The sequence below is a fragment of the Bombina bombina genome, chromosome 2, assembly GCF_027579735.1.
Source record: "Bombina bombina isolate aBomBom1 chromosome 2, aBomBom1.pri, whole genome shotgun sequence".
Lineage (NCBI taxonomy): Eukaryota > Metazoa > Chordata > Amphibia > Anura > Bombinatoridae > Bombina > Bombina bombina.
In genome coordinates, this window is record NC_069500.1 from 108,213,600 (window position 1) to 108,238,160 (window position 24,561).

General features: G+C 39.9%; 1 protein-coding gene across 1 annotated transcript in view; it reads right to left on the minus strand.

Moving 5' to 3' along the window:
• Window positions 1-24,561, minus strand: part of CPLANE1 (ciliogenesis and planar polarity effector complex subunit 1) — a 319,607-nt gene that overhangs the window by 142,600 nt on the left and 152,446 nt on the right. The window contains exons 32-33 of the mRNA XM_053699673.1: window positions 13,165-13,241; window positions 91-274 (exon numbers count right to left, since the gene is read on the minus strand). Coding sequence (XP_053555648.1) covers window positions 91-274; window positions 13,165-13,241 — 261 coding nt within the window. The remainder of the gene's footprint in view (window positions 1-90; window positions 275-13,164; window positions 13,242-24,561) is intronic.

The window sequence follows — 24,561 nt, forward strand, 5'->3', positions numbered from 1 at the left end:
ATCATGAAAGTTTAATTTTGACTAGACTGTCCCTTTAATGTCATTTCAACTGAAAATGTCACTATGTTTTATGAAGGTATTAAGTTGTACCTGTAGCAACCTAAACATTTCATCTTGGAATAACTGTCTAACAGTCTCTGATGTGTTTGAAGGTTGAGATACTTGCTCGCCATGAGATTCCTGAACACATGGAACCACAACCGGAACATTAGCTGTACTGCCAAAAACTTGTGCAGGAGGATTGATGAATGGGGCCTCAGCAGCCACATTGTTCCTAATGAAAGAAATACAAGACATCTTATTTCCAGCATTTAATATTTTTACAGAAGCGCATCCTCTAAATAATTATATAACAATTCACTCAAATACATATTTAACTAAACGCAGAACATAAATCATAGTTACTGTAATGTCCATAAACTGTTCAGACTCTTCACGAACACTCAATGACTTAGACTGGATCCTTATTTAGGGGCCAGATAGATTAAAAAAAAAAAAAAAAAAAAAAAAAAAAGCCTGAATCTTAAAAGGACCATGATACCCAAAAATGTATTTTGTGATTCAGGAAGAGCGTGTGATTTTAAGCAAATTTCAAATTTACTTCAATTATCTAATTTGCTTAGTTCTCTTAGTATCTTTAGCTGAAAAGGATAGCTAGGTAAGCTCAAGAGCCGCAATGCATTACTGGGAGATAGCTGCTGATTGGGGGCTGCACATAAATGCGTCTTGTCATTGGTTCCTCAAATGTGTTCTAATAGCTCCCAATAGTGCATTGTTGCTTCTTCAACAAAGGATACCAAGTGAATGAATCAAATTAGCTAATAGAAGTAAATTGGAAAGTTGTTTAAAATCAAATGCTCTGTCTAAATAATGATAGAAAAATTAGGGGTTTCATGTCCCTTCAAGTTTTTCATGTGTGTTTACCACTTACATGTTAGAAAAAAGCAGTAAATATAAGAAAGTGAAGCTGGATGAGCGATTTAGAATTTTACCAAGATATGGAAACTGTGGTAAATATCATATAAATGTCAGCATTCCTTAGCTCCCTCTATTACAGCTAACAAACAAGTGCAATGCAAGGACAAGCAGAGTAAAAGCAAACTAAGCTATATATAAATATATTCAAGGCCCATATTCAGAGATGGCAGAAGCTCTGTTTATTCCAAGAAAATTGTTTCTGACAAGAGATCACAATTTAAGGTTGGAGGAAAGGAGATTTAATCTCCTGCAACGGATACGTTTTTTCACTGTAAGAGCAATAAAAACAAAATTTATGCTTACCTGATAAATTCCTTTCTCCTGTAGTGTGGTCAGTCCACGGGTCATCATTACTTCTGGGATATTAACTCCTCCCCAACAGGAAGTGCAAGAGGATCACCCAGCAGAGCTGCTATATAGCTCCTCCCCTCTACGTCACACCCAGTCATTCGACCGAGAACCAACGAGAAAGGAGAAGCCAAAGGGTGCAGTGGTGACTGGAGTATAATTTAAAAATTTAGACCTGCCATAAAAACAGGGCGGGCCGTGGACTGACCACACTACAGGAGAAAGGAATTTATCAGGTAAGCATAAATTTTGTTTTCTCCTGTTAAGTGTGGTCAGTCCACGGGTCATCATTACTTCTGGGATACCAATACCAAAGCTAAAGTACACGGATGACGGGAGGGACAGGCAGGCTCTTTATACGGAAGGAACCACTGCCTGAAGAACCTTTCTCCCAAAAACAGCCTCCGAAGAAGCAAAAGTGTCAAATTTGTAAAATTTGGAAAAAGTATGAAGAGAAGACCAAGTTGCAGCCTTGCAAATCTGTTCAACAGAAGCCTCATTCTTAAAGGCCCAAGTGGAAGCCACAGCTCTAGTAGAATGAGCTGTAATTCTTTCAGGAGGCTGCTGTCCAGCAGTCTCATAGGCTAAACGTATTATGATACGCAGCAAAAAGGATAGAGAGGTAGCAGATGCTTTTTGACCTCTCCTCTGTCCAGAATAAACGACAAACAGGGAAGAAGTTTGGCGAAATTCTTTAGTTGCCTGTAAATAAAATTTCAGGGCACGGACTACATCTAGATTGTGTAGGAGACGTTCCTTCTTCGAAGAAGGATTAGGACACAAGGATGGAACAACAATCTCTTGATTGATATTCCTGTTATTGACCACCTTAGGTAAGAACCCAGGTTTAGTACGCAGAACTACCTTGTCTGAATGAAAAATCAGATAAGGAGAATCACAATGTAAGGCAGATAACTCAGAGACTCTTCGAGCCGAGGAAATAGCCATTAAAAACAGATTTTCCAGGATAACAATTTGATATCAATGGAATGAAGGGGTTCAAACGGAACACCCTGTAAAACATTAAGAACTAAGTTCAAACTCCATGGTGGAGCAACAGTTTTAAACACAGGCTTAATCCTGGCCAAAGCCTGACAAAAAGCCTGAACGTCTGGAACCTCTGACAGACGTTTGTGTAAAAGAATGGACAGAGCTGAAATCTGTCCCTTTAAGGAACTAGCAGATAAACACTTTTCTAAACCTTCTTGTAGAAAAGACAATATCCTAGGAATCCTAACCTTACTCCATGAGTAACCTTTGGATTCGCACCAATATAAGTATTTACGCCATATTTTATGGTAAATCTTTCTGGTAACAGGCTTCCTAGCCTGTATTAAGGTATCAATTACTGACTCAGAAAAACCACGTTTTGATAAAATCAAGCGTTCAATTTCCAGGCAGTCAGCTTCAGAGAAATTAGATTTTGGTGTTTGAAGGGACCCTGGATCAGAAGGTCCTGTCTCAGAGGCAGAGACCAAGGTGGACAGGATGACATGTCCACTAGATCTGCATACCAAGTCCTGCGTGGCCACGCAGGCGCTATTAGAATCACCGATGCTCTCTCCTGTTTGATTCTGGCAATCAATCGAGGAAGCATCGGGAAGGGCGGAAACACATAAGCCATCCCGAAAGTCCAAGGTGCTGTCAAGGCATCTATCAGGACCGCTCCCGGATCCCTGGATCTGGACCCGTAAAGGAAGCTTGGTGTTCTGTCGAGACGCCATGAGATCTATCTCTGGTTTGCCCCAACTTCGAAGTATTTGGGCAAAGACCTCCGGATGAAGTTCCCACTCCCCCGGAAGAAAAGTCTGACGACTTAGGAAATCCGCCTCCCAGTTCTCCACTCCCGGGATGTGGATTGCTGACAGGTGGCAAGAGTGAGACTCTGCCCAGTGAATTATCTTTGATACTTCCATCATCGCTAGGGAGCTTCTTGTCCCTCCTTGATGGTTGATGTAAGCTACAGTCGTGATGTTGTCCGACTGAAACCTGATGAACCCCCGAGTTGTTAACTGGGGCCAAGCCAGAAGGGCATTGAGAACTGCTCTCAATTCCAGAATGTTTATTGGCAGGAGACTCTCCTCCTGAGTCCATGATCCCTGAGCCTTCAGAGAATTCCAGACAGCGCCCCAACCTAGTAGGCTGGCGTCTGTTGTTACGATTGTCCAATCTGGCCTGCTGAATGGCATCCCCCTGGACAGATGTGGCCGAGAAAGCCACCATAGAAGAGAATTTCTGGTCTCTTGATCCAGATTCAGAGTAGGGGACAAATCTGAGTAATCCCCATTCCACTGACTTAGCATGCACAATTGCAGCGGTCTGAGATGTAGGCGTGCAAAGGGTACTATGTCCATTGCCGCCACCATTAAGCCGATCACCTCCATGCATTGAGCCACTGACGGGTGTTGAATGGAATGAAGGACACGGCATGCATTTTGAAGCTTTGTTAACCTGTCTTCTGTCAGGTAGATCTTCATTTCTACAGAATCTATAAGAGTCCCTAAGAAGGGAACTCTTGTGAGTGGAAAGAGAGAACTCTTCTTTTCGTTCACCTTCCATCCATGCGACCTTAGAAATGCCAGTACTAACTCTGTATGAGACTTGGCAGTTTGAAAGCTTGAAGCTTGTATCAGAATGTCGTCTAGGTACGGAGCTACCGAAATTACTCGCGGTCTTAGTACTGCCAGAAGAGCACCCAGAACCTTTGTGAAGATTCTTGGAGCCGTAGCCAATCCGAATGGAAGAGCTACAAACTGGTAATGCCTGTCTAGGAAGGCAAACCTTAGATACCGGTAATGATCTTTGTGAATCGGTATGTGAAGGTAAGCATCCTTTAAATCCACTGTGGTCATGTACTGACCCTTTTGGATCATGGGTAGGATTGTCCGAATAGTTTCCATTTTGAACGATGGAACTCTTAGGAATTTGTTTAGGATCTTTAAATCCAAGATTGGCCTCAAGGTTCCCTCTTTTTTGGGAACCACAAACAGATTTGAGTAAAACCCCTGTCCATGTTCCGACCGCGGAACCGGATGGATCACTCCCATTAGTAAAAGATCTTGTACACAGCGTAAAAACGCCTCTTTCTTTATTTGGTTTGTTGACAACCTTGACAGATGAAATCTCCCTTTTGGGGGAGAGGATTTGAAGTCCAGAAGATATCCCTGAGATATGATCTCTAACGCCCAGGGATCCTGGACATCTCTTGCCCAAGCCTGGGCGAAGAGCGAAAGTCTGCCCCCCACTAGATCCGTTCCCGGATCGGGGGCCCTCGATTCATGCTGTCTTAGGGGCAGCAGCAGGTTTTCTGGCCTGCTTGCCCTTGTTCCAGGACTGGTTAGGTCTCCAGCCTTGTCTGTAGCGAGCAACAGCTCCTTCCTGTTTTGGAGCAGATGAAGTTGATGCTGCTCCTGTCTTGAAATTACGAAAGGAACGAAAATTAGACTGTCTAGCCTTAGGTTTGGCTCTGTCTTGAGGCAGGGCATGGCCTTTACCTCCTGTAATGTCAGCGATAATCTCTTTCAAACCGGGCCCGAATAAGGTCTGCCCTTTGAAAGGTATGTTAAGTAATTTAGATTTAGAAGTAACGTCAGCTGACCAGGATTTTAGCCACAGTGCTCTGCGTGCCTGAATGGCGAATCCGGAATTTTTAGCCGTAAGTTTTGTTAAATGTACTACGGCATCTGAAACAAATGAATTTGCTAGCTTAAGTGTTTTAAGCTTGCTTGAAATCTCATCTATAGTTATTGAGTCAAGAGTCTCTTCCAGGGACTCGGACCAAAAAGCGTCCGCGGCCGAGACAGACGCAATACATGCAAGGGGTTGCAATATAAAACCTTGTTGAACAAACATTTTCTTAAGGTAACCCTCTAATTTTTTATCCATTGGATCTGAAAAGGCACAGCTATCCTCCACTGGGATAGTGGTACGCTTAGCCAGAGTAGAAACCGCTCCCTCCACCTTAGGGACCGTCTGCCATAAGTCCCGTGTGGTGGCGTCTATTGGAAACATTTTTCTAAACACAGGAGGGGGGGAAAAGGGTACACCGGGCCTATCCCACTCCTTAGTAATTATCTCTGTAAGCCTCTTAGGTATAGGAAATACGTCAGTACTCGCCGGTACCGCATAGTATCTATCCAGCCGACATAATTTCTCTGGGATTGCAACGGTGTTACAATCATTCAGAGCTGCTAATACCTCCCCTAACAGTACACGGAGTTTTTCGAGTTTAAACTTAAAATTAGAAATGTCTGAATCCATTCTATTGGGATCAGAACCGTCACCTGCAGATTGAAGCTCTCCGTCCTCATGTTCTGCATACTGTGACGCAGTATCAGACATGGCCCTATTATTAACAGCGCACTCTGTTCTCACCCCAGAGTGATCACGCTTACCTCTAAGTTCTGGTAATTTAGACAAAACTTCAGTCATAACATTAGCCATATCCTGTAAGGTGATTTGTAATGGCCGCCCTGATGTACTCGGCGCTACAATATCACGCACCTCCCGAGCGGGAGATGCAGGTACTGACACGTGAGGCGAGTTAGTCGGCATAACTCTCCCCTCGTTGTTTGGTGAATGATGTTCAATTTGTACAGATTGACTTTTATTTAAAGTAGCATCAATGCAATTAGTACATAAATTTCTATTGGGCTCCACTTTGGCTTTAGCACATATAGCACAGAGATATTCCTCTAAGTCAGACATGTTTAACACACTAGCAAATAAACTAGCAACTTGGAAATACTTTTCAAAGCAATTTGCAAATAATATGAAAAACGTACTGTGCCTTTAAGAAGCACAGAAAAAAAGTTATGACAGTTGAGTAATAATAAACCGGAGTAATTATAACATCAAATTCTTTCCGGTAAAACACAATTTTAGCAAAGGATTGCCCCCATTAGCAATGGATAACTAACCCTGAATAGCAGAAAAAATGTACAGAATATAAACGTTTTTTATCACAGTCAAAGCACAATCTCACAGGTCTGCTGTGAGTGATTACCTCCCTCAAACTAACTTTTGAAGACCCCTGAGCTCTGTAGAGACGAACCGGATCATGCAGGGAAGGAAACAGACTTGTGACTGAATTTTCTGATGCGTAGCAAAAGCGCCAAAATAGGCCCCTCCCCCTACACACAACAGTGAGGGAGATCAGTAAACTGTCTCAAATTAAATAAAACGACCGCCAAGTGGAAAAAACAGTGCCCAAAACAATTTTTCACCCAGTACCTCAGATAATTAAACGATTTTAACATGCCAGCAAAAACGTTTAACATCAAATAAATGAAATGTCATTAGAAAGCCTGTTGATAGTCGTTCCCACTGCAAGTTAGGCTAAAGTCTTATGCATACAGTATTATCCCAGTGAAGTGCCATTCCCCAGAATACTGAAGTGTAAATATACATACATGACAGCCTGATACCAGTTGCTACTACTGCATTTAAGGCTGAGCTTACATTATATCGGTATGGCAGCATTTTCTAGTCAATTCCATTCTCAGAAAATAATATGCTGCTACATACCTCTTTGCAGGTTAACCTGCCCGCTGTCCCCTGATCTGAAGTTTACCTCACTCCTCAGATGGCCGAGAACAGCAAGATGATTTTAACTACGCCGGCTAAAATCATACAAACACTCAGGTAGATTCTTCTTCAAATTCTACCTGAGAAGGAACAACACACTCCGGTGCTGTTTTAAAATAACAAACTTTTGATTGAAGGTATAAAACTAAGTATAATCACCACAGTCCTCTCACACATCCTATCTATTAGTTGGGTGCAAGAGAATGACTGGGTGTGACGTAGAGGGGAGGAGCTATATAGCAGCTCTGCTGGGTGATCCTCTTGCACTTCCTGTTGGGGAGGAGTTAATATCCCAGAAGTAATGATGACCCGTGGACTGACCACACTTAACAGGAGAAATTGTGGAACTCATTACCAAAGGAGGTAGTGAATGCCAATACCCTAGATACATTTAAAAATAGTCTGGATACATTTCTGTATATATACAAAATTCATGGATATGATTGCTAGTATTAAATGGGTCACATTTTAGTTGGGTTATTTAAGCTTAACAGGAGCTTTTTGTAAGTATTTTAGATTTGTATAGGTTGAACTCGATGGACTTACTATGTAAGCTAAATATGTGAAAACTGGTTCCTATATTACTCAATAACTTGAGACAATGAACTGCTCAGTCTATCTGAAAACCACAGTCTTTAAGTTAAAAGAAACCCATCAATAAACAGCGAACAAGCTCTAAAGTGTAAAGCCATTTCCCATTCATTTGCTTTGTATCAGGATAAAATGAAGGAACAGACATATCTGGGGAGGAGTGAAACTTGTAAACTAATTTAGGCAGAAATTCAGAAACGGAACAGAAGAAGAAAAAACACAACCTAGACAAAGACATTTTATTTCTCATTCTATATGAATGAACAATATGGGCTCGATTTAACAAACGCAAGGAGAATTCTCCATATAATTCTCCTATGTGTTTTCCTCAGCTCTCCTTTAGAGAATCGCATCTGTGCGCTCAAATTTATCAAAACAATTCTGTTTGTTTTTTTGCGCTTCTCCATAGGAGAGCAAAGGAGATCTAAAGATAAATTTCTCTAGACGGATTAGTGTATCTGCACCTTATTTATCATGGAAAATAAGCAACTATTCTCCATGTTAGTCATATATAAACCAATAGAAATATTTATACAGCCTTCCTAGTAGCTTTGTTAATGCCCCTCTTCAACAAACTCTCATGGAAGAAAATAGATCTACATTTTCATTGTTTTTGTGCTTCTATTTTAGCGCTCCTTTTATATATTATTTTTATGCCCCAATAAATATTATTTTTGTGCTCGGTTATATATCATTTTTGCGCTGCATTATATATTTTTTTTATCACCCCAATACATATTTTTACATTCCAATATATATTATTATTGCGCTCCAATAAACATTATTATTGCGCTTTGTTTTAAATTATTTTTGTACCATGTAGAGCACTTTTTTTTGTAACATTGCTTCTACAACTGGTAGAGAATAGATTTCTAAAGCTGTTCTCTACAGTAGTTATGGAGAACTTTAAATGCACGCATTTGCATGAGAACTTTCAGTCCTCTTTAGGAAAAAAGAAATCTAACGGCTAGATTACGAGTTGTGCTTTAAGGTAAAAAAGCAGCGTTAACAGGTCCCAACGCTGCTTTTTTTACTACAGCTGCTATTACGAATCTTGCAGGTATAGGTGTACCGCACACTTGTTTGGCCTTACCGCAAACCGACTTACGTAAACCCTATTTTCTATGGGACTTCCAATCAGCCAATGGAATGCGAGCTCAATCCTATTGGCTGATCCAATCAGCCAATAGGATTTTTTTCTACCTTAATTCCGATTGGCCGTGTGCCTCTGCTAGCACGAGAGAGTGCTTTTAACAAATGTGAGTACCCTTATTCCCAGCGCTCTAAGGTTACAGTTTGTTGAAGAGAGATACACACATGGGCACCTCTTTGTTTTTCTAAATCTCTATCATGAACATCTAGCCTGTTAGTGGTACTTGAGCACTGGAGTTGAGAAACACTGGTCTAAGTAACTTTATAGCGTTCCACACTACTTTAATGAGTTTATTATTGACCCCGACATTTGAATAGTTTAAAAAGGTTATGCAAATGTTTTGAGGAATTTAATGCTCATAAAATTTGCTTCAGGAAAAGCTAAACATTTTTGCTCTTGCGTTGACCTATATAATGAGACATCTGCAGCTCCCTGAACCCCCCACAACAATTTTAGCTCATATTTGCCTTATTACATATTTGCCTTTTTAATCACAACTGGAAGATGAAGAAACGGTGCTAACCTATTAGACAACCAAGCATGATTTATATATAAAACCTCTAGAGGTTATAGGAGCAGCAGGTCATAGAACTAACCCATGAAATGTGCTTCCCCACTAAATTCTGCTGCCTTAGGCACGGGTCTATTTGGCCTAGAACAAACCCCAGGCATAATATAAAATGTTTGACATAGAGTCACTGGGTCAAATGATAGAGGAGGGCTTTGGGTTTCTATTTGTAAATACTGAAGGGGAACAACCGTTGGTGAGTGCTACTAGGGTGAACCAAGATAAATATATAGTTATATAAAAAAACAAACATTTCTAATACTATAGAAGGGTAAGTACCACAAAACTACACATTCCTACAGAATATATAACAAGTATACTGGATCTCCACAAAGGACAGGAATGAACCAGCTCCTGAGGGGAACTAGAGAAATTTTGTGGGATGGAGATTGGTGGAACAAATAAAAAGACAATGTGCCCCAATGGCCATATGTTGAACACCTCTGTTCTAATTTTATTTAATGATGACCGTTTGCCTTATCTGTTCTTAAAATGTTATTGTCTTAAAGGCACTTAAATATCAGTTGTTTATAAAACACATAGCATATTTCAGCAACTAAATACTGAAATACAAAACATCTACATTCACAATGAATGGTTTAACCCCTTAGTGACCACAACACTTTTAAATTTTCTTACCATTAAGGACCAGGGCTATTTTTACATTTCTGCAGTGTTTGTGTTTAGCTGTAATTTTCCTCTTACTCATTTACTGTAACCACACATATGATATACCGTTTTTCTCACCATTAAATGGACTTTCTAATAGATATCATTATTTTCATCATATCTTACAATTTACTATAAAAAAATTATAAAATATGATGAATTATTTAATTAAAAAACAAACAAAAAAACACACTTTTTCTAACTTTCACCCCCGAAAATCTGTTACACATTTACAACCACCATAAAACTCCCAAGCTAAATAGTTTCTAAATGTGGTCCTAAATTTAGAAATACCCAATGTTTACATGTTCTTTGCTTTTTTTTTTTTGTAAGTTATTGGGCAATAAATACAAGTAGCGCTTTGCAATTTCCAAACCATTCCCCCCCCCCCCCCCAAATTAGTGATAGTTACATTGGGACACTGGTATCTGTCAGGAATCCCTGAATAACCCCTCACATGTATATATTTATTTTTAGTAGACAACCCAAAGTATTGATCTAGGCCCATTTTGGTATATTTCATGCCACCATTTCACCGCCAAATGCGATCAAATAAAAAAAAATTATTCACTTTTTCACAAACTTTAGGTTTCTCACTGAAATTATTTACAAACAGCTTGTGCAATTATGGCACTAATGGTTGTAAATGCTTCTCTGGGATCCCCTTTGTTCATAAATAGCAGACTTTTATGGCTTTGGCATTACTTTTTGGTAATTAGAAGGCCGCTAAATGCCGCTGCACACCAAACTTGTATTATGCCTAGCAGTGAAGGGGTTAATTAGGTAGCTTGTAGGGTTAATTTTAGCTTTAGTGTAGAGATCAGCCTCCCATCTGACCCATCTACTCAAGTTGCAGCTAGGAATGGGCGAATATTTTGCAACATTCAAAAAATTAAACTAATTTTAACACATTTGTTAGTTTCGAATTTCGAATGTTTGTACAATATTCTAACATTTGTTTCATGTAATGGTATTTCTAATGCTTTCTTTAAATGTAATATTCGAATTATGCTATATTCGAAATAGAAACATTCAAATTGATATGTTTGTAACCATTATGTTTCAATTTACTAAATTTCCTGCCACATGAACTATTGAACTTCTAAATAGTATTTGTTAAATCAAATGTTACATTCAAAATTTCTATCGATCTAATAAAGACCATTCGAATTCAAAAGTGACATTCGAAAACTGTAAATAGCATTCAATTATAGAATTTTTAAGAACATTCGTTCTTATCAACATTCGATTATTTAAATCGAATTTCTACAATAACATTCGAATTTGAATATAAACACATTTACCTATCCCTAGTTGCTGCATAGGTTACAAATATTCACACAAAAGAAAGACCTGTAGATCAAGCACATTTTTCAGAGATATTTGTAAAATAAAAGCAAACAAAATACATACAGATTCACACAGAGAATGCAATATAAAAAAGTTTCCAATTTACTTATAGTCAAATTTTGCTTTGTTCTCATGTTATTCTTAGTTGAAGAGCTATCTAGATAGGTAGCGTGCACATATCTGGAGTAATGTATGACAGGAAAAAGTGCTGCCATTTAGTGCTCTTGCTAAGGTATAACATTGTTGCAAAACTGCTACAGACACGTGCACACTCCTGAACTTACTTTCCAGCCGCATATCTTTTGCCAGTTTGCTATCTTATGTCTGCTTAAGCCAAACAATGGAAATTTCGTAAATACATTGACAGTGGCAAGCCATGTCTTCTTGACATGCAAGTTCAGATTGGCTCGTCCAAATAAGGAAAGTGGTAGGTGGGATTTGACCATTGAAAAATAATTGCAGCAAGCAAGGTGTTAATCAGTTCTAATATTGTTTAGACTGTGCAGATGTGTTAATCTATTAGAAGACTGAAGAAAAAATATACAAAGTGCTTACTGTTCCTTTTAACTCAAAGCATAAAACTAGATTATGGAATATACAATGGTCACAGAGTACTATATACATAGAAGCATTCGATGTTACAATAAAAAAATTGTACAAAATTATACATTTTTTTACCTGAATCCATTTGCTGAAGCCATCAGTTAATTTGTGCTTCAGATCAAATTCACTACAATTTTTAGTAGTTTCAGATTCCTGAGCTGTTTTTATGTATCTGTATTGCTGTGAGTACATGGATTATTCCTTCCTCTATACCACATACTATTAGTGCACTGCATTAAGTGATTGTTTGCGTTTGGTCTCCATAGCATTTAATGCTGAACAAGGCGTGAATGAACAAGCTGATTCTATTTGAATAGTTGCAACTGCCTAACGCCTGACTCTACTACTTACAGCAACATTGCACACTTTGTTTTCTTTATTCTTGCTGGAAAATTATATTTTAAAATGTATTCAACGCCAGACTGGGGATAAAAAGCTGCCCTGGAAAAAATTGTGTGTCTGTGTGTATATATATATATGTGTATATATATATATATATATATATATATATATATATATATATATATATATATATATATATATATATATATATATATACACACACACACACACACACACACACACACACATACATACATATATACACACATACATACATACATACATATACACATGTACATACACACACACATATATATATATATATATATATATATATATATATATATATATATATATATACGTATATATACACACACCCCAGTGGTCCATTCTATGCAACTGAGTACTTTAGAGGAAACCCATATGGACTGTGTTTAACACCAGCAACACCAATTGCCCACTTTTAAAGTTAAATGCAAACATGAGGTCCTTTCAGAATTTTGTTGCATAAAAAAATTCAGATAATTTTTGTTTGTTTGCAAAAATAAAAGAAATATGTTAAAAGTAAAAAAACAATACACAGGATTAAACCGTTATTCATTGCCAGCTATTATAACAACTCTGTGCAAAACCCCAAGCTGGATATAAACTTCCTTTTTTATTAGTCCCCAGTACAAAGGAATAGAGCCAAACCAGATCCATGCTTTATTTAAAAAGTTTCTGCCCCAGAGCACCAAATAATATACAGATTTAGTGCACGGCCCTTCTGTACCCACTTATTATAAGAATATTTAATATCACCCCCTCGGACCAAACCCCTGGCCTCAAGATACCTATTGCACGTACACAAGTTAACAGATTGTATTTTAAAATTAAATGTATGAGCTAAACCAGGCAACTGTCTACAATTTGATCATACGTAGAATAGAATTAGGTATAGGTGTTTGCAATGACAAACATATTTTATTTTACTCACCGTGGTTGTTGCATTGTTTTCTGAATTAGTGGTTTGTGTGAATCTTCATTGTTTATAGTAACTTCACTTGACAAATTCTGTAGATTAAATTGATAAGCATCCTATTTATACAGTCCATATTATAGTTTAGCACACATTCCAATAATAAATACCATTAGAGAACGAACATTATAGCATATTTAAAAAGCAACAAGTACATTAAATATTATATTAAAGGGACAGTCAACACCAGAATTTTTGTTGTTTAAAAAGATAGATAACACTGTTATATTAATACACTTTTTACTTCTGTGACTAGCTTGTATCTAAGCATCTTCTGACCGCCCCTAATCACATGACTTTTAGTTATTATCTATTGACTTGCATTTTAGCCAATTAATGCAGTGTCTGCCACTAGCCACGGGCGTGATCACAATGCTATCTATATGGCCTACATGAGCTTGCTCTCCCCTGCTGTGAAAAGTAAATAAAATAGAGGCGGCCTTCAAGGGCTTAGAAATTATCATATGTGCCTTCCTAGGTTTGCTTTCAACTAGAATACCAAGAGAACAAAGCAAAATTGTTGATAAAAGTACATTGGAAAGTTGTTTAAAATTACATGCCCTATTTAAAAAATGAAAGTTTTTTTTGGACTTGACTGTCCCTTTAAGAAACTATATAAAGTAATATTGTTTTTGCTAAGACAATGCTGTATTAATTCTACAAATTATGACTGAACCCATAAACGATTTGAAAAAAATGAGTCAAAGCATGAATCTTATATATGATACAATAATGTGAGGCCACTAAAAATTGTTTGACTTTAATTTTGAAGACCTGGTTTGGGACTTGAACCAACATCACTCTGACTGGTTAGCTTTCAAGGAAATTGCAGAATTTTTTTACAATCCTTTAGAGTTTCCCACATAAAAACACCAAACTCAACTTGTCCTATTTTTGGTTTTCATACAGACACCATACCAATGAATTAAAAAATGTCTGCCTGACTTTGGGCCAGATTACAAATGGAGCGTTATTAACCGCTCCTGCTCGAGCCTTAACTGCGCGAGAAGTAAAGAAGTAAGCTATTTGCACCCGCCGGGTTGCACTCATATTATGAGTTGAAAGCAAAAAGTTTTCGATTGTGCGCTAACCCAAAGCGTGTAAAAAGCCTAACTTAGAACATCGAACACATGATTACCTATTCCCCCATAGAGGTCAATGGAGCAAAAAAAGTCTGGAAAAACACCTTACTCGCTCCAAACTCGATCGCATATTCTCAAGTGCGCTAACCCGACATGAAAATATGAATATTTCACATTTCAATGTTGTTCACATAGCAGAACATGTTCTAATTATTCATAAATACATATTTTTAAATATATCTGATGGGTTTTTTTGCACACACACACACATATATGAATATTGCATAAATATGATTTTTCATGCTTTGTCTACTTAACTGCAAAGGGCTCCAATGCACTATATATACACACACACACGTGTACATATGTATTTATACATTTCTATGTGTATGTCTGTCTCTAAATACATATGCCCTCACACACACACAATGTTCACAATGGGGGATAAAAAAATGCCACATGTAGGAGGACTTCTGGGCAGCGGCCATCTAAATGGTCGCACTGAGCTTCAGCTCCTGTATCATTCACCACTTTGACTTAGATCTGCTCTCAATTTCTGGCAACAGACCATTCAAATCGGTGGTGAAACTTGACTGAAGGCATTCTGACCCAAGCTTTGGGGTTTTGGTTTGTAGTGTGGCTCTCCAGCCCTCAGTACCGGACATTTTACTTTGAAGCCTTCCCCATTATCTGAAGCCTCTTTTGTCCTCACAAACGCCACACTACTGCTGCGCGGCCAGTGCCCTCTGTGGCAAACTACTCTACAGCCTATCACACACTAAGGTAGTAGGAGAAGAGTAAGCACACTGAGGAACAGTATGGATGCTAGAGAAACATCGCTGCTAGCAGCTATTAGAAGACTGCTGGACGTCCAACTTAAAAGTATCTCCGATCACCTGGCAAGAGAATGGGGAAGTGCTCGCACTTTTCACCCTACCACAAGCTCCCCAGGAATCCCAGAAGCAACACTTATAGCAAGAGAGAAACTAAGTCTGGAAAAACATAACTTACAGGCAACGACGGCTGATGTCCAGTTGGACTCTGAGCCCAGGAGTGAACATGGTGCTGCCCCAGAAAGCGGAGACCGGAACAGTAAGGAGATCCCTTCTAAATCCACACCGGAGCTCCTTGATCCCATCGAGTCTACAAAGGCTGCCTGTAGCAGTGGAATATTTGGCATCGAACCACCAGCAGTGTCCGTTGGAGACCACAAATCGGAAGACACACCACAACCTTGTAAAGGAGCAGTGGCTGAATTTACCCGGGCCGGTGAGAAAGTCTCACTCGCGCAGAAATGGTTTCGCTCTACAGATCCCGACCGCATCCAGGTTGCGAGTACAAGGGCTGCCCAGCTGCTACCAGCCGAATTGATAGCCCCTTGTAGTTCCATCTCAAGACACCCGCAGAATAGGACATGGCTGGTCCCTTTCCTAGAACTTGGTTGTTTGACGGCGACCGGAGTGGGTTGACAGCCCGGGAGCACTGAGGTGGGGCAGGATACTAGACCACAGTCTGCAGAGCCTGCATTGCCTGATCACACCGGTAACCCGTTGAAAACTTTCAGATACACCTACATATCAACTGGTACTATTGATGAAGTCTCAGAGACTGAAGTATAAGTTATTCAGAATTGAGGTTTGGTCTGAAACTAGTTAGCTGCTACTTATGGCTTAATTTTATTATGAAGTTGTGTACCATACCATTACTCGCATACAGTCTCTCCACCTGACAGTGTCTGGGGGGTATATGAATGTTTAAATCTGTATTGTCTGCCAACGTTATTGTTTTTTAGTATGCAGGTGTAAACTTTGTGGCTGGCTTAACTATACCTTATTAACCCTATCAGCTGTTTAATCATATTAGCCATGCCCCTTGCCTCGTATATGAACACATCTACATATTATTGTGCCTGCAAGTATTATTGTTTTACTCTGCGTCTACACTGCAGAATTGTGTGACACATTGACAGAATCTCAGCATAACTTCCTATGTATACGCATCCCCACTACATGGTTTAAATTCCCTAAAAAACATCCTTACGAGTAGACGATGCATTTTAAAACTACCCTAAGACTCCACACAGATACCAATCCCCTCCACCAGATGGGAGTATAGAGTCAACTACAACTTTTAAAAATGTGCCCATACTCTTCCAGCCTTATTCACACTAGAGCAGCACTTATAACATATAATATATACCTTCCTGTTCTCTAGTATTTTATTGCCTATTTCATTTTTTTTATTAGCTATAATAATTATTCACTCTGTTTTGTTACCTCCTGTACCAAACTATTATTGTCACTTATGCAATGCGCTTTGATTGTATTGATCACATATAGGTAAACAAGGTTCCTACTGCTCATTGAGTTGCAAAGGTGGTCCCCTATAGAATGTAGAGGCTTATCCTGACTACTTAACATGCTTTGAATTTAAACATGTTTCCTGATAGCTTATACATAAGGTACCTATGGTTATAGTAGTATATATTGGCCCAAAAGTGGCCGTATCCATCACTATAGTTTCTCCCACAATTATCTATGTGGTTTAGGGTCCAAAAGTGGCCCGTAATATCATAGGAGGAACTCACAAATATTTCACGGGAAAAAGAAAACATAATTTATGCTTACCTCATAAATTCCTTTCTCCTGTAGTGTAGTCAGTCCACGGGTCATCCATTACTTATGGAATATTTCTCTTCCTAACAGGAAACTGCAAGAGAATTACCCAGCAGAGCTTGCTATATAGCTCCTCCCCTCACCTGTCATACTCAGTCATTCGACCAAGCATACGAGAAAGGAGGAACCATAGGGTACAGTGGTGACTGGAGTTTAATTAAAATTTAGACCTGCCGTAAAAACAGGGCGGGCCGTGGACTGACTACACTACAGGAGAAAGGAATTTATCAGGTAAGCATAAATTATGTTTTCTCCTGTTAAGTGTAGTCAGTCCACGGGTCATCCATTACTTATGGAATACCAATACCAAAGCTAAAGTACATGGATGAAGGGAGGGACAAGGCAGGAACATTAAACAGAAGGAACCACTGCCTGAAGTACCTTTCTCCCAAACACAGCCTCTGAGGAAGCAAAAGTGTCAAATTTGTAAAATTTTGAAAAAGTGTGAAGCGAAGACCAAGTCGCAGCCTTGCAAATCTGTTCAACAGAGGCCTCATTTTTAAAGGCCCAGGTGGAAGCCACAGCTCTAGTAGAATGAGCTGTAATCCTTTCAGGAGGCTGCTGTCCAGCAGTCTCATAGGCTAATCGTATTATGCTACGAAGCCAAAAAGAGAGAGAGGTAGTCGAAGCCTTTTGACCTCTCCTCTGTCCAGAATAAACGACAAACAGGGAAGAAGTTTGACGAAAATCCTTAGTTGCCTGCAAATAGAATTTCAGGGCACGGACTACGTCCAGATTATGCAAAAGTCGTTCCTTCTTTGAAGAAGGGTTAGGACACAGAGATGGAACAACAATCTCTTGATTGATATTCTTGTTAGTAACTACCTTAGGTAAGAACCCAGGTTTAGTACGCAGAACTACCTTGTCTGAATGGAAAATCAGATAAGGAGAATAACAATGTAAGGCAGATAACTCAGAGACTCTCCGAGCCGAGGAAATAGCCATCAAAAACAGAACTTTCCAAGATAACAACTTGATATCAATGGAATGAAGGGGTTCAAATGGAACACCTTGAAGAACATTAAGAACTAAGTTTAAGCTCCACGGCGGAGCAACAGACTTAAACACAGGCTTAATCCTAGTTAAAGCCTGACAGAAAGCCTGAACGTCTGGAACTTCAGCCAGACGTTTGTGTAGAAGAATAGACAGAGCAGAAATCTGTCCCTTTAACAAACTAGTAGATAAGCCCTTTTCTAAACCCTCTTGTAGAAAGGACAATATTCTAGGAATCCTAACCTTACTCCATGAGTAACTCTTGGATTCGCACCAATGTAAATATTTACGCCATATTTTATGGTAAATTTGTCTGGTAACAGGCTTCCTAGCCTGTATTAAGGTATCAATAACCGACTCCGAGAAACCACGCTTTGATAGAATCAAGCGTTCAATCTCCATGCAGTCAGCCTCAGAGAAATTAGATTTGGATGTTTGAAAGGACCCTGAATTAGAAGGTCCTGTCTCAGAGGCAGAGACCACGGTGGACAGGACGACATGTCCACTAGGTCTGCATACCAGGTCCTGCGTGGCCACGCAGGCGCTATCAGAATCACCGAAGCTCTCTCCTGTTTGATCTTGGCAATCAAACGAGGAAGCATTGGGAATGGTGGAAACACATAAGCCATGTTGAAGACCCAAGGGTCTGTCAGAGCATCTATCAGCACCGCTCCCGGGTCCCTGGACCTGGATCCGTAACAAGGAAGCTTGGCGTTCTGACGAGACGCCATGAGATCCAGATCTGGTTTGCCCCAACGACGAACCAGTTGAGCAAAGACCTCCGGATGAAGTTCCCACTCTCCCGGATGAATAGTCTGGCGACTTAGAAAATCCGCCTCCCAGTTCTCCACGCCTGGGATGTAGATCGCTGACAGGTGGCAAGAGTGAGACTCTGCCCAGCAAATTATCTTTGAGACTTCCAACATCGCTAGGGAACTTCTGGTTCCCCCTTGATGGTTGATGTAAGCCACAGTCGTGATGTTGTCCGACTGAAATCTGATGAACCTCAGAGTTGCTAACTGAGGCCAAGCTAGGAGAGCATTGAAGATTGCTCTTAACTCCAGAATATTTATTGGGAGGAGTTTCTCCTCCTGAGTCCATAATCCCTGAGCTTTCAGGGAATTCCAGACTGCTCCCCAGCCTAGAAGGCTGGCGTCTGTTGTTACAATCGTCCAATCTGGCCTGCGAAAGGTCATCCCCTTGGACAGATGTGGCCGAGAGAGCCACCATAGAAGAGAATCTCTGGTCTCTTGATCCAGATTTAGTAGGGGGGACAAATCTGAGTAATCCCCGTTCCACTGACTTAGCATGCACAATTGCAGCGGTCTGAGATGCAGGCGCGCAAATGGTACTATGTCCATTGCCGCTACCATTAAGCCGATTACTTCCATGCACTGAGCTACTGACGGGTGTGGAATGGAGTGAAGGACACGGCAAGCATTTAGAAGTTTTAATAACCTGGCCTCTGTCAGGTAAATTTTCATCTCTACAGAATCTATAAGAGTCCCTAGAAAGGGGACTCTTGTAAGTGGTAATAGAGAACTCTTTTCCACGTTCACCTTCCACCCATGCGACCTCAGAAATGCCAGAACTATCTCTGTATGAGACTTGGCAGTTTGAAAACTTGACGCTTGTATCAGAATGTCGTCTAGGTACGGAGTCACCGCTATGCCTCGCGGTCTTAGTACCGCCAGAAGTGATCCTAGAATTTTTGTAAAGATTCTTGGAGCCGTAGCTAATCCGAAGGGAAGAGCTACAAACTGGTAATGCCTGTCTAGGAAGGCAAATCTCAAATACCGGTAATGGTCCTTGTGAATCGGTATGTGAAGGTAGGCATCCTTTAGGTCCACCGTGGTCATGTACTGACCCTCTTGGATCATGGGAAGGATGGTTCGAATAGTCTCCATTTTGAATGATGGAACTCTTAGAAATTTGTTTAGGATTTTTAAGTCCAAGATTGGTCTGAAGGTTCCCTCTTTTTTGGGAACCACAAATAGATTTGAATAGAATCCCTGCCCGTGTTCCGTCCGCGGAACTGGGTGGACTACCCCCATTAGTAAGAGGTCTTGTACACAGCGTAGAAACGCCTCTTTCTTTGTTTGGTTTGCTGATAACCTTGAAAGATGAAATCTCCCCCGTGGAGGAGAAGTCTTGAAGTCCAGGAGATATCCCTGGGATATGATCTCCAACGCCCAGGGATCCTGGACATCTCTTGCCCAAGCCTGGGCGAAGAGAGAAAGTCTGCCCCCCACTAGATCCGTTTCCGGATAGGGGGCCCTCTCTTCATGCTGTCTTGGGGGAAGCAGCAGGTTTCTTGGCCTGCTTGCCCCTGTTCCAGGACTGGTTAACTTTCCAGCCCTGCCTGTAACGAGCAACAGCTCCTTCCTGTTTTGGAGCGGAGGAAGTTGATGCTGCTCCTGCCTTGAAGTTACGAAAGGCACGAAAATTAGACTGTTTGGCCTTTGATTTGGCCCTGTCCTGAGGTAGAGCATGGCCCTTACCTCCCGTAATGTCAGCAATAATTTCTTTCAAGCCGGGCCCGAATAAGGTCTGCCCTTTGAAAGGAATATTAAGCAATTTAGATTTAGAAGTCACGTCAGCTGACCAGGATTTAAGCCATAGCGCTCTGAGCGCTTGGATGGCGAATCCGGAGTTCTTAGCCGTAAGTTTGGTTAAATGCACAACGGCATCAGAAACAAATGCGTTAGCTAGCTTAAGTGTTTTAAGCTTGTTCATTATTTCATCCAATGGAGCTGAGCGAATGGCCTCTTCCAGAGACTCAAACCAGAATGCTGCCGCAGCAGTGACAGGCGCAATGCATGCAAGGGGCTGTAAAATAAAACCTTGTTGAACAAACATTTTCTTAAGGTAACCCTCTAATTTTTTATCCATTGGATCTGAAAAGGCACAACTATCCTCCACCGGGATAGTGGTACGCTTAGCTAAAGTAGAAACTGCTCCCTCCACCTTAGGGACCGTCTGCCATAAGTCTCGTGTGGTGGCGTCAATAGGAAACATTTTCCTAAATATGGGAGGAGGGGTAAAAGGCACACCAGGTCTATCCCACTCCTTGCTAATAATCTCTGTAAGCCTTTTTGGTATAGGAAATACGTCAGTACACACCGGCACCGCATAGTATTTATCCAACCTACATAATTTCTCTGGAATTGCAACCGTGTTACAATCATTCAGAGCCGCTAATACCTCCCCTAGCAATGTGCGGAGGTTCTCTAGCTTAAATTTAAAATTGGAAATCTCTGAATCCAGTCTCCCTGGATCAGATCCGTCACCCACAGAATGAAGCTCTCCGTCTTCACGTTCTGCAAACTGTGACGCAGTATCTGACATGGCTCTCATCTCATCCGCGTGCTCTATCCTTAACCCAGAGCTATCGCGCTTGCCTCTTAAATCTGGCAACTTAGATAATACTTCTGTCATAACAGTAGCCATGTCTTGCAAAGTGATTTGTAAGGGCCTCCCTGATGTACTTGGCGCCACAAAATCACGCACCTCCTGAGCGGGAGGCGCAGGTACTGACACGTGAGGAGAGTTAGTCGGCATAACTTCCCCCTCGTCGTCTGGTGATAATTTCTTTACATTTAAAGATTGACTTTTATTCAAAGTAGCATCAATGCAATTGGTACACAAATTTCTATTGGGCTCCACATTGGCCTTTAAACATAGTGAACAAAGAGATTCATCTAAGTCAGACATGTTTAAACAAACTAGCAATGAGACTAGCAAGCTTGGAAATACTTTTCAAAATTAATTTACAAGCAATATAAAAAACGTTACTGTCCCTTTAAGAAGCACAGAAAAACTGACACAGTTGAAATAACAATGAACAAAAATAGTTATAGCAACCAAATTTTCACAGTAAATGTATTAAGTTAGCAAAGGATTGCACCCACCAGCAAATGGATGATTAACCCCTTAGTACCCAAAAACGGATAACAATTATATAATTAACGTTTTTCTCACAGTCAAATACACTGTCACAGGACTACTGTGACTGATTACCTCCCTCAAAATGGATTTTGAAGACCCCTGAGCTCTCTAGAGACGATCTGGATCATGGAGGATGAAGTAGACAGATTGTGACTGAATTTTTACTGCGCAAAAAAGCGCTAAAATAGGCCCCTCCCACTCATTACAACAGTGGGGAAGCTCAGAAACTGTTTCTATGCAGAAAACAAAAATGGCCATGTGGTAAAAATCAAGCCCCAACAAGTTTTATCACCAAGTACCTCACAAAAAACGATTAACATGCCAGTAAACGTTTTAAACATACATTTGAAAGTTATGTATTATTATTAATAAGCCTGCTACCAGTCGCATTTACTGCAGTTAAGGCTCATACATTATTTCAGTATTTACAGTATTTTCAGAGTCAATTCCATTCCTTAGAAAATACATTCAGTGCACACACACACACACATCAGCCTGATACCAGTCGCTATTGCTGCATTTAAGGCTGAACTTACTTTACAATGGCATCAGCAGTATTTTCTCAGTCAATTCCATTCCTCAGAAAATAATTTACTGCACATACCTATTTGTTGCAGGGGGGCCCTGCATGCTATTCCCCTTCTCTGAAGTTACCTCACTTTTTCCTCAGATGAGAACAGCCAGTGGGTCTTAGTTACGTCTGCTAAGGCCATAGAAAAAACCCCAGGCAGATTCTTCTTCTAATGCTGCCTGAGAATAAACAGCACACTCCGGTGCCATTTAAAAATAACAAACTTTTGATTGTAGAAATAAAACTAAGTTAAAAAACACCACAGATCTCTCACAGCTTCCTATCTGTTAGGCTGCAAGAGAATGACTGAGTATGACAGGTGAGGGGAGGAGCTATATAGCAAGCTCTGCTGGGTAATTCTCTTGCAGTTTCCTGTTAGGAAGAGAAATATTCCATAAGTAATGGATGACCCGTGGACTGACTACACTTAACAGGAGAAATGAGGTTTCAATATATGTTATGCATTTATTCAATCTATTCACCCGTTTTATCGTTGTTTTTTTTTGTTTGTTTGTTTTTTAATATATGACCTCGAACTGTAAATTCCAATCCATGTATATGACTCTTATGATTGTTTTGTCAGTTCTGCAAATGCTTTTCTTTTTATTATTGTAAATGGCTAAAAACCTCAATAAAAATGTAAAAAAAAACAAAACAAAAAAACAAAAAAAAAACATGTAACTAAGTAGTTTTTTTAATTATTTACATTTTATAACAAAATACTGTTTTTAAGACAATATAGAATTTAGGGAATCTTTGAGCTTACAGGAAATACTGCTGAATAAATTTGCTAGATTTTTGTGCCTTTGTAATATTAAGATATTTACTAAAAAATAACTATTTTTTTCCACAATTTTTCCATATTAAAAGGGATAGTCTAGTCAAAATTAAACTTTCATGACTCAGATAGAGAATGCAATTTTAAGCAACTCCTATTATGAAATTTTTCTCTGTTCTCTTGGTATCCTTATTTGAAAAAGCAAGAATGTAAGCTTGGGTGCTGGCCCATTTTTGGTTCAGACCTATTTGGCGCATGCTGATTGGTGGCTAAAAGTTTTCTGTTGCACGCAAAAAGCAAACATTGCGCACGCAAGCTAGCACACCACTTGTAATCTAGCTCTAAATGCGTAAAGGGACATGAAACCCAATTTATCTTTCATGATTCAGATAGAAGTGATTTTAAACAACTTTTCAATTTACTTCTATTATCAAATTAGCTTTATTCTTTATATTATATATTTATTTGGTATCTTTTATTGAAAAAGCAGCAATGTACTACTGGGAGCTAGCTGAACACATCTGGTAAACCACTGAAAAGAGGCATTTATGTGCAGCCACCAATCAGCAGCTAGCTCACAGTAATGCACTGCTGCTCCTGTGCCTACCTAGGTATGCTTTACAACTAAGGATACCAAGAGAATGAAAATGGGAAAGTTGTTTAAACTCACATGCTCTGTCTGAATCAATAAAGAAAAAAAAAGTAGTACAGTAACTGTTAGAAAAAGACTGACCCTGCTTACCTACCAGAGTTGCAGTATTGTATCCATAACACGCTTCTCCAATTGTAGGTTCACATGCTTAATTTGTAAATAAAGTTACTCTCCTGCACAAAGCACTGCTCACCCCTCTAACCCAGCGTTTTCTCTCTCAGTGATGAGATCTTACAGTGCACCAATCAGACGCTGTACCGCCAATGTTGGTGCTACAAGTCTTCCCTCATCCTTTATCCCTAGTGTGTACAGTGCACCAATCAGACGCTGTACCGCCAATGTTGGTGCTACAAGTCTTCCCTCATCCTTTATCCCTAGTGTGCACATGGCTTGTAAATAAGGAGCCACAAGCACTGCAGCTCCCAGGTGCGTGCAATTGCCTCTCCTGATTGGCTCACCACAGGTTTCCTGCTTGGCCTTTGCAATACTTGCTGATGCTTTCATATGCATTTTACCCCTTTTCATGGGTTAAACACACAGACCTAGTTTCCACTGAGGTGGTAAATTGTGGAAACAATAAAATAAATAAAAACATTTATCACCATTAAAGTCTATGGAGATTTTTTATGTTACCACCAGTTTCCAAACGTTACCAC